This window comes from Schistocerca cancellata, chromosome 5 (genome assembly GCF_023864275.1).
Source record: "Schistocerca cancellata isolate TAMUIC-IGC-003103 chromosome 5, iqSchCanc2.1, whole genome shotgun sequence".
NCBI classification, from domain to species: domain Eukaryota; kingdom Metazoa; phylum Arthropoda; class Insecta; order Orthoptera; family Acrididae; genus Schistocerca; species Schistocerca cancellata.
Window position 1 is genome coordinate 428,873,246 of NC_064630.1, and position 12,100 is coordinate 428,885,345.

General features: G+C 35.7%; 1 protein-coding gene across 1 annotated transcript in view; it reads right to left on the reverse strand.

The window, feature by feature from the left end:
* LOC126187601 (calcium load-activated calcium channel) overlaps positions 1-10,144 on the reverse strand; it is a 31,405-nt gene extending 21,261 nt beyond the window's left edge. The window contains exons 1-4 of the mRNA XM_049928789.1: positions 9,965-10,144; positions 3,028-3,105; positions 460-634; positions 231-375 (exon numbers count right to left, since the gene is read on the reverse strand). Coding sequence (XP_049784746.1) covers positions 231-375; positions 460-634; positions 3,028-3,105; positions 9,965-10,025 — 459 coding nt within the window. The 5' untranslated portion in view covers positions 10,026-10,144. The remainder of the gene's footprint in view (positions 1-230; positions 376-459; positions 635-3,027; positions 3,106-9,964) is intronic.
* Between the last annotated feature and the right edge of the window lie 1,956 nt (positions 10,145-12,100).

A 12,100-nucleotide genomic window follows, 5' to 3' on the forward strand; every position in this document is an offset into this window, starting at 1 on the left:
TTTAATTTAGATGATGTGACAAAGGTGTTACAGTGTTATTCTTTTGTGTGTAAACTGTTGAATGTCTTAGACAGAGGTCTACATGTGAAGGAAGAAATTATACCATACACAAATAAGACATACTGGCGATTACGTCACAACTATTATCAACTGAAGCATATAAAACTCCATTCAAACTACAGTAATAAAGTTCTATTGTAGAAAAGATAATTTTGTTATAGCAAACTTACCTGTCTAATAGACATTGTACAAAGAATGTACAAGAATATAAAGGAACATTCTGTGTAATCATCTCCAGGCAGATTCCTGTGAGACAGTCCTTGGATCCAAGAAATTGGAACAAAAGGTAATCTTGCAACAACTCTTCCATCAAAGCTGAATGAAAAGTTCGGAGATGTATGACTTACAGAATGCTTTAAACATTTTAGGCATTTGAAATTTCTTATGTAAGATACTTACATACTATTAAACATGCTCAAAAGAGCAGTGAAGGCAAAACCAATTGCAAAAACTGATTTCATTTTCACTAATGACAGATCTCTATTATTGTTCTTCAATTTCTCTTCTTCTCTTTCTATTTTCTTCTTGTGTTGTTTATCAAAAGAGTCACCATGTGCCTCTTTTCGTTTCTCCACTGAAATTAAACAAACATGTGTCATTACATTAATTTATTTACACTTTTCCATTAATTTGCAGATGATATATTTACCACCATTTACTGCACAGAATAAGGAATTCATTAACTTACATTGAACAGTCTTAATCATGATTCAGACTGTAGTGAAGTTCCATGTACACCCACTCTCCTTTGACCAATGATGATAAAACTTTTTTTTAACAAATTGATCTGTTGGGATTAGGTGAGATGTTAGGCGGTGATGGTTTGGTTGTGCACTGATAAAGGAGGCAATCAAAGTGCCATTACAAAAAGCATACTTTTTAAATGGAGATTGTGGCGACTAACCTGTAGCATGGCCCCAGGCCTAGCATATGTTTTAGGCGTATTATTTGTTTAATTGTAAGTTATACATCAGGACTATTTCATTTATATACACTGCGTCTCAGCTGAAAACCCTCGTTTTCACAGTACAGTTTGATGTTTTCAAGGTTTCAGTTTTTAATACCTAGAACAATCCCAACTAAAACAAACAATGATAGTTCAAGTACACATGACTGGGCTATCAAGTATACATGATTGGATAAAAGTTACATAGTGGATCCTTTTTCATTGTTAGTAATAGGCCATTATCTAATATACCTATTCTGAATTTATCTTGGAGTTTTTGTTTTTATGATGAAACGTATGTGTGAAATATGGCATGGACACAGACAGCAGTCTATGCTACAGCTCAGTCTTACTGCAGCCTTTTTTTTCATATTCACTGGCTTGGTCAACTCACGCCTAAACTATCACCTTCCAACCCGACTAAGAGCTCAGGCTATGCTCCAGATCAGTCTGTTACCACAGCTAGTAGGATCAACTCCCACACTCTAGCCCATGGTTTTATAAAGCCAAGCACCATAGCGGTTACATACGACTGAACAATATTTGCCTTAATAGCGCAACTGCTCAAAGCTGACAAAGCTTTATCTTATTCTCCAGTACTTTCAAGAAAGTAAGAATCCTGTTCCACTGAGTTGGCATTGATAAAATGGACGTAGGTGTCGAAATCACATTTTTTAAGCGAACTTAACAAGTATAACTGCTTTGTAGAACCTATCTCTGATTAACTATAGCATTGCAGGTGGTGTAAAAAATAAGTTACTTTACCAAAGTGATTGATTTTATTTACTCACATTTCATGAGTGGCTATGTTGCTTATAACATAACAAAAGTTAGTGTAGTCCAGTGCCCTCATATTTGGCCTGCATATTATAATTTAAAACAAATAACTGACAAACTGACACTTACCAATGTTAAACATGGGTCTTATGGTGAAAGTTTACAATAGGGAGAATGTCATACTCGTGTTTCATGCAAGAATGTTATCAGCGCTTGACGTGAAGTATTATGGGAACAAATGAAGGTGTATCAGCTGTTTGCATTATGCAGCCAATGAGAGAGCAGCGGGCAGATGACATGTTTTGAAGTAATAGATTCAGAAGAAAGGGTGAAACATTGCTGTAAATGAGGATTATAACTGCTCCTTTTGAGTAACAGCTACTTAAACTGTACTACTATCTGCATCTGCAAACCAAGGACAGTGTTGCAACTCATGATATATTCGAAAAAGCAGTAAAACATTTCTCTGCAATCAATCTGTATGAGCATACTGAGTAAGGGATGTATGTTTTTTTATTGAATCATGGGAGGAGTTAGGTGGATCATTTTTTTTTCATTAAATAATGGGTGATGGTAGGTGGATGAATGTTTATTAATATATCAAACATGCAACTCATTATTAATAAACATTGATCCACCTACTTTCCCCATGATTGAATTAAAAAACATTGACCACTTGCTCCAAGCAAAAGCTTTTGCTGCACTTCCAGATGATTCCATTCACACAAAGCTTTGGATCTTTAAGAGGCACTTCATACCACATTTGACACATTTTAATGTCTCTGCAATTAATTCATGAGATATGCACTAACAGATGATTCCACTATACAGCTCTCGCTGCCATTAATGTTTCTCTTGAAACACATTAATACAATGAAAAGCAGCAAACACCAATTTTGGTGCTAGCAGTACATTGCCTCTGTTCTCGTCTCTCGTTGGTTATGTCAAAGACTCATCCCAGTGACTACGCAAAACTGATGTGCTACCAACCTATGAATAGATAAGCACCGTCGTGACTACCGCTGGCCATAATTTAGACTTTAGCTATGTCTTACAGTGTTTGTATACTTTATACAGGAGATTATGGACACACAAACAATTCATCTCTACACCTTTACCTGTTGTATTAGACTTAGATTTTAATATTACTTACATAAAGTTTCACACAGATAACTTCACTAGATATATAGACCTATACATCTATAAATAGTTTCAATCAGATTCTAAATGCTACATATACTTACATCTTTTACTCTGTCTCTCTACTTCAGCTTTTAGTTTCTGATATTTTTCTGTTCTGTATACCATTAGCCATGTAAGACCTAAAAAAAGATATCATTTAGCTGTGACTATTGTACTGAATTTCAGTAAACACAATCTACACAACTTTCTTTTGTTGCGTAACAAAACAGCAAAACAGCTTCATAACATTTGTATGGCAATTAATAAAAGTAAAAAAGCTGTAATAAGTAAGATATTATTTATATTTAATAACAAACATCAGAATTCACCAAGCAAGAAGTGCCAAATGCGTGTGTCAGTTTTTAAGGACTTGCTCTGAGGGATCACCTAAGATTTATAGTCTAGCAAAAAGCTGTTTCTACTACACACATTAAAAACTACAAACGCAAACAAATCCATTTTAAGTACTGTCTACCTCTACAATCGGTACATGACTGAGAAGTGCACAGCACAGCAAGTGTACTGGTCATTATGGCTTTTTCCAATTCCATTTACATATGGCACGTGGAAAGACTGAGTGCTTAAACGCATACTTAATTAGTCTAATCTTTTCTCTGCAACACCAGCATAGGAGGGGGGGGGGGGCGCCAGGGCAGGGGGGGGGGGGGACCAGGTGGGATTGGGAGGGGTGTTATAGTACACTCCTAGATTCATCCCTTAAAGTTGGGTCTACAAACTTGCTAAGTAGGTTTTCATGGGATAGTTTGAATCTTACTTCAAGCGTCTGCTAGTTAAGTTCTTCTTCATCTTCGTGACATTTTCCCATGGGCTGAAAAAATCTACGACCACTTGTGCTGCCCTTTTTTTGTATCTATTTAAGTCTATTTGGTACACGTCCTACAATACGTGAGCAGTATTCTAGAATGGGTCGCATGAGTGTTTTGTATGCAGCCTCCTTTGTAGGCTGATTGCACTTTCCTAGTGTTATACCAATAAATTGTAGTTCACCATTTGCTTTCCCTACGACTGAGCCTTTGAGATTGTTTGTCATATGCCTACGTATTGTTACACCTAGATATTTGTATGAGTTGACTGATTCCAACTGTTACTCACTGATAATTTAGTTACAAATACTACACTTTTTGTTTCATGAAGTGCATAATTTTGTATTTCTGAATGTCTAAATCAAGTTGACAATCTTTGCATTACATTGAGGTATTATCAAGATCTAACTGAACATTTAAGCAACTTTTTTTGAACAGTATTTCATTACAAATAACTGAATCATCTAAAATAGTATTAAGTAATTATTAATACCAGCTTCTTTCAGACAGCATTTCATTATAGATCCCTGCATCCTGTACAAAAAGTATTAAGTTCTTTTAAAAACTGTCCATAAGGTCATTAACATACAACATGAACTGTAAAGATCTCAATGCACTCCTCTGAGGCATGCCCCAAGCTGCTTCTACATCTGTTGATGACTCTCCATCCGAGATAACTTACTGCATACTTCCTACCAAAAAACACTCAATCCAATCACAAATTTCACTTGATACCCCACACAAAAGTACTTTTGATAATAAGCATAGATGTGGTACTGAGTCAAATGCTTGTCGGAGACTGAGAAATACTGCACCTAACTGGCTGCCTTGATCCAAGGCTTTCAGTTATTTCATGCGAGAAAAGTGGAAAATGGGTTCAACGTGATTGATGTTCTCAGTATCCATGCTGCCTGCATACAGGAGGTCATTCTGTTCACGATACCTCATTATGTTTGAGATCAGAATGTGTTCTAAGATTCTGCAACAAATGGGTCTCATAGGTAGTGATTAAATAGCTATGCCATTCAACATTAAAGACCGATGTAATTTTACTGACACAATGATCCTCATAAATTTCGGTTTCTGATGTTACATAGCATCAAATTAAGTTTTCTGCAATGTCAAGGAATTTGTGGAAATGCCTTGTTCCTTTTAGTGCTATACAGTTTTCAAATCTGGTTCGAAGTATTGTTTTCATATGCAAAACCACTTCTTCTTTCTTGATCAGACATAGGTAAAGCCTTTAATACTATCCTTGCAAAAGACATACTTGTCCTGTACTGTGAGAATATGGTCTGTGGTTGGTCTTTGTAGGCTGGCTTTACTTCACGTTTTGTTGTTCCTCCTGCTCCATCAAATGCATTTTTACCATGACAAGATGCAAAAAAGTGCCATTCAGCCTCCAACACAAAGTCTATTTTGAGGTTGCACAGACTTGAAAAATTCTTTTTGTTCTTATATGGACTACCACTTCCATCTGAAAAGTATATCAGCTTCTCAACCTCGGGAAATTTTTCTTTTATGTAACCTATTACATACTTTTGAAACACGTGTACACCCAATGTGTTGTGCTATAAGTAGTTACTTAGAATGCAAATTGAAAAACTGAAAACTTCATCTTTCTCATTTTTAAAGTAGATAATAAATGGATACACTGTTGCCTGGTCATTAACCCTGTACCCCTGTATTGCGTCCTGAATCACAAATGTAAAATTTTCTGCAAAATCAGCTAGCACTATGCATCCAGCTTCATGAAGTTGTGCTTTTTTGTCCTTAAAAAAACTCACTTTGTATTTTAGAAACATAGTGGTGACTTTCGAGTTTTTGTAAGTTATCAATTAAAGATTACAAGTACTCTTCCTGAGATTTAACCACTGTTATCATTTGTGCCCTGTCAGTTGTGACCCACTGTTTGAAGGTAATACTGTCTGGCATTTCCTCATCACATTCGTGAAACAATTCAATAACGGTTTCCTTACCAGGGCATTTATTACACAAACTCATCATGCAGTCATTACTGTTAGTGTACAGACCATGAAATCTAGTAACTCTTTGTAGTTAAGCTCACTGAGTTTTGCACCCGCAATCATCAGTTTGACATTTTGATGATGTAAACACATACGGAGTGTGTCACTGAGAATCCAGTGATAGTGTTAACTAAATATATGCCACAATTAAATTTTATTACAATGAAACAATAAACCATTTAAATAGGCAACAGACATAAGATCAGTTGTAGAGTAACGTGAATTATTTCCTCATTTTCAAAAATTCATATCTCTTTCACAGTTACATATCAATGTTGAAATTTTTACAGTACATTGCTATCATATAGGTGTACAAACTGTGCAAAAATCATATTTTTATATTCAGTTCCACCTGAGATAACTAACCCCAAACTTTACATAAAATGAAAATTTTCAAAAATTCATAAAAAATTAAAGAAACATTTGCAAGTCTTCTTGCTCTATATGAAGCTAGTAGTGTATGATATCCAACTATAGGAAAAAATAGACTCTTGTAAATCACTCCTTGTTTGTTATTTTTGGGACTAAAAAGTGAATTTTTGAAAATTTGGATACCAAACTTTGGAGGTCATTTTGACTGGTTATTTTTGAATTTCAGTTATTTTGTGTACTAGACAATGTTGTAGTGGGCACTTTTCTAAAATCAGTCATGTCAATTGCAATGTTGTAACTTATTCCAGTGCAGAGATATTCAAATTTTCGCTAATGTCTCCAGACTCAAAAATAGTCACGCGCCTACATATAAAAATGGTCACCATCCAGAAAAGATGCAAGATAAATTATTTAACTCTTTGTCTGCCATGTGAGTTAAATATAAATCACAGGAAATGTTCTCTTAGGGGCCATGTGAAGTAAATACAACTCATGGACACTTTTCCATTTAAAGCTCCGTGGTGTAGTTGTAACTCACAGGAGCACGCTGTGACTCCGAGTTATAGCAGGTTATGGCACCAGTAACAAATCATGTTTATGGCCAAGAGCTCAAGAGTAGTTATTGACATTTGAATTTGTGAGTTATATATAACTCTCATGGCTTAATTGTATTGGACTTTTCTTCTTTTCATTATTTGTTTATTATTTAATTTGACATAATACACAGTAGATTGTAATTGCAAATCACATACAGTTTTATTGACATTCTTCAACTCTAATTGTAACAACAATGAAACTGAAAAATTTGGGTCATTCCACTTTGTTTCCCTAACACCTGTATGCACTGTGCTTTATGAAAAAACACTCTACACAAAAATATGAATCACAATTCTTAGATTTCCATGAAGTTTCTTTCCATTTCTTGACATCTTGCTCTTGTCCAAATTCATTTTTCATTTTTTCGTAGCACACTGTACACCTACGTATGGCTGCTCCCATGTTCACAAGTGCACAATGGCTCATCGGCGTCTTCTGAATGGAGTAGTCTCAAAGTCACTTCCTCTTTGAATTCTGTGATTGTGATCTTCTTGTTGTTGATGTATCGGTAAGTCACATGAGCATTTACCAGTGCTGACCCTGTCAACAATTCAATTGCAAGCTTCCTGTACCATGTCACACCCTGCCTTAGACAATGCAAATACGACTTAATTTGGGCAGAAAGGTCTATAAAAGGCTTTGACTGATTATAGTCAATTATCACTGTTTTCCTTCCTGGTTTGAAATTCTGCTTCTTCTTCTCCATGAACAGTACTCAGCATCACAACATACCTCTTATCTTTCCATTTCAGTACTACTACACCTGTAGTACTTTCCTTTGCTTTGTGTTCCCCCTTCTTCAGATTTGCCTGTACAACACCTTGAGGATTCAGTTTTCTGTTTTATCTTAAGGGTACCAACTAAATGTGTTGATTGTTCAAGAAGCTGGTGTGCTAGATGAACACTTGTGCAAAAATTGTCTGTATATAAGATTCTGTCCTCATTGAGTAATCCACTCATAAGGCTCATAACAACAGAAGTGGCAAGAGGAACACCAGGATTCGCATTCTTCCCACAGTAAACTTTCATATTCCAGGTGTAGCCATCCTTTAGACAGAGTTTGAACAATTTAATTCCGAATTTATGGCCCTTATTCTTTATATACTGAATGAAATTTAGCCGCCCTCGAAATGGCACAAGTGTTTGGTCAATGCAAAGTTGTTTCTCCGGCACAACTACACTTTGAAATCACTGAAGTAATTTATCAATAAGAGGCTGAATTTTTGATAAGCGGTTTACCAATGGGCACTGGTTGTTATCGGAAAAATGCCATATACGTAAAAGCAGTTCAAAACGAATGTGTGACATAACATTTTTTACACTGTCGTGATAGAGCATATTTCTTGACCAATAATTTGGAATCCTCAGTTTTACATTTAGTGACATCCATAACAAAAATCCTAAAAATTGTTCAATTTCAGTTTTCCTGACATCAGTCCGCTTTTTCAGTCGTGAAGTAACAGTTACTGAATGACTTTCTAAGACTTGTTTTTCGTACAAACCAGTTTGTTGAGTCACGTATTGTAGAATTTCATCAGGTACAAAATATTTGAAGAAATCGTATGGTGTCTTGCCTTTGAGAGTTAGTGCAACAGAAGCATTTACACCAGAACTGGAATGAATAAATGTAAAGTTTTTCATATTTTTACCCGTAACTGGCCCACAGACAATCTCATTAGAATTTGTTCTAAGTGTGTCGTCCTCATCTTCAGAACTTCATCATATCACACTTACTTCAATTGAACCTGAATCAACTGCAGTAGTTATGGCACTAACATGGTTAGAGGTGCTTTGTTGCCTGGTTATAACAGCTGTGAAGTTCGGTTCTTTGACTAAATGTGAACATAAAACTCTTCTTCCTACTTCACTCATGTGATTCCATCATCAGAGGTTCCGGTTTCGCTTCCGGTCTCCTCTGGTAAAAATTCGTTTGAGCTATCACCAAATAAAGACATAGAATCTTCATCACTTATGCCCATAACTTCATCTAAAGGCTGCTGTACATGCCTTTGTTCATCTTCGTAACTTCTACGAGACATTTTCTTCTGCTACTATATCAATTTGTTATAGAGCAAACAACACTGAATAAAGACTGTAGCAACAATGCAGGAATGCAATAATGGAACGGTACACAAATAATGCTGTGGAATGAAAACCTGACAGGAGTACAAGCCTAAAATTATTAGCAAGATAGCAAATGACACACTTGGTACCTTTACTCTGTGGCCATCGGAATCATATGCAACTCACACAAAAAAAATTAAAAAAAGGTACTAAAATGCCATATTTTCACTTTATCTGCAGTTAACAAGTTTGCTTGGAGCAAACTAAAGCAGGATATTTGAAAAAAAGTAAAATAGCTCCAAGGAGTCGGTAACCCAAATATACCATGGCAGTCAGTGCGTTAAAAAAAACTGTTTTGAACTTCTCAAATATGGGGCAATCACATATTAAAAATTTAAATATTTAAAAATGGTCAAGCAACCATCACTGGACCACTTCATATGGATTGACCCTTTCTCTGGAACGTTTTTCAGTATTTTTTCATAAAACTAACTTCGTTAAAGTTTACAGTGGAGTCAATTTTGCATAATAATCAATTATATATACATAAAACTCCAAAGAAAATAAATAGCTTATTTAAGAACTAAAGGACTTTCTTATTTGAGAAAAACATGTATTATAATTATCAGTTTCTATAAATTCTTCAGTTGAATAGAATTCGCTGTATTTTGGCCAAGTTTGTAATATGCTCTTATATTTATTAAATGATACCGTGCGATAAATGCAGATAGTATACGCACTTTTTATAAGTAAATACTAATATATAAATTAAATGTAGAAAGAGCTGATCCTTTATTTACAGTTCTTTTAAACACTTTCGTGTTTGCATATAGATTGTGTGATACCTTAGAGTTAAAATACACGCACTGAAAAGGGAACTACCGCAAATAACAGCACATGTTCACTGTAAACATACAGTGTTAAGACGATCAATCACTTCAATTAACACTTCTAACGCAGGATGCCTATTCCCATGCCATTCACTCTGGCAAAAAAGACGTGATTCTCTAATTACAGTTGTGTAGTTTTAACTAAAAATTCGAAAGTTTAGGAAAATGAAAACGTGTTATTCCCATAGAAAAAAACTGAAGATTAATTTCATTAAATACTCTCACCTTCTCCCAACAATGCTGTGCATACCGATATGAAAAGAATCAACAACGTATCAGCCCACATTTTGTTCCACAACACACAACTCCCACCACGTAACACAGCTGATCACAGTCAACAACATTCAACAGTCAACACAACAAGGAACAATTTCATCTCAATTTTTGACGAAAGATACGGTACTTCGAATGACACAAGATTACCAAAGAACTCCATGAGCTCCCATTCTACAGGCAACTAAAACTTGCACCTCCCTCCAGCCGCCAACTACGTACTAGCCAGCGAAATGGGCTATTGACTGTCACGGCAGCTGGTCTGACAGAGAAGCTAAAAATCATTTGAAGCCAGATTCACACTAAACGTGAAGGCATCAGAAGGCGACGTTATCGTCAAATGGCGATGTGTTCACATCAAGCGTAACGTCAGCACAATTGGTTCGCTTATTTAGCCCACTACCGAACGGTAAGAGTGATTTTATAGGTCCCTCTACACGATCAAGTTGATCAAGTAATATGTCTCATCCTGCTATTTTTGCCACCTATTTGATCATGTACCGCTGCTATTTGACTTGTAAGTCAAACACAGATCGTGTTAGACAAATATCTTGGTTGATGGAAAACTTGACAACATGGCGGACGTTGTTTCTGTTTATGTTCCGCCAAATATTTTAAATTCAAGAGTAGAATAGACTATTTATTCGCCTCCCAGTATTTTTTTTTCATTTAACTGGATTCGTCAAACTTGTTCCATAATCAGTTACATATACATTAAGTAAATACCTTATTTAAGACCTAAATATTATCTTTATCACTTAGGAAAAAAGTATATTACAGTCATTAGCTTCTAGGAATTCTTTAGTTAAATAAAATTCACTGTATTTTAGTCAACTTTATAATATGCTCTTTCATTATTAAGTAGTATTGTTCGAACTGATTATGGTAACTTGCTGAAAATTTTATGCTCAAGTAGGCTGTTAATAGTTATTATTGACTACAGAAAGTCTTAAGAAAGGTAAATCAAACAAGATGACATGAAATCCCACGTTCAATTTATATATATTTCCTATAACACATATTAAAAGGTCATATTCATATACAGGATCGGCAATGTCATACTACTAAGACTTTTAAAGTGATTTCTGCAGAACTCTCTGAATGATAATCCTATTAAACATCTGATTGGCTTCTTCTACCATCTGAACATAATTGGGAAATAGCCACAGAGCAATAGTCCATAACAAATGTGCATGTTGTTGTTGTGGTCTTCAGTCCTGAGACTGGTTTGATGCAGCTCTCCATGCTACTCTATCCTGTGCAAGTTTCTTCATCTCCCAGTATCTACTGCAACCTACATCCTTCTGAATCTATTTGGTGTATTCATCTCTTGGTCTCCCTCCACACTGCCCTCCAATACTAAATTGGTGATCCCTTGATGCCTCAGAACATGTCCTACCAACGGATCCCTTCTTCTAGTCGCGTTGTGCCACAAACTCTTCTTCCCCCTACTTCTATTCAATATCTCATCATTAGTTATGTGATCTACCCATCTAATCTTCAGCATTCTTCTGTAGCACCACATTTCAAAAGCTTCTATTCTCTTCTTGTCCAAACTATTTATCGTCCATGTTTCACTTCCATACATGGCTACGCTCCATACAAATACTTTCAGAAACGACTTGCTGACTCTTAAATCTATGATCGATGTCATCGAATTTCTCTTCTTCAGAAACGCTTCCCTTGCCGTTACCAGTCTACATTTTATATCCTCTCTATTTTGACCATCATCAGTTATTTTGTTCCCCAAATAGCAAAACTCCTTTACTACTTTAAGTGTCTCATTTCCTAATCTAATTCCCTCAGCATCACTCAATTTAATTCAACTATATTTCATTATCCTCGTTTTGCTTCTGTTGATGTTCATCTTATATCCTCCTTTCAAGACACTGTCCATTCCGTTCAACTACTCTTCCAAGTCCTTTGCTGTCTCTGACAAAATTACAATGTCATCGGCGAACCTCAAAGTTTTTATTTCTTCTCCATGGATTTTAATACCTACTCCGAATTTTTCTTTTGTTTCCTTTACTGCTTGCTCAGTATACAGATTGAATAACATCAGGGAGAGGCTACAACCCTGTCTCACTC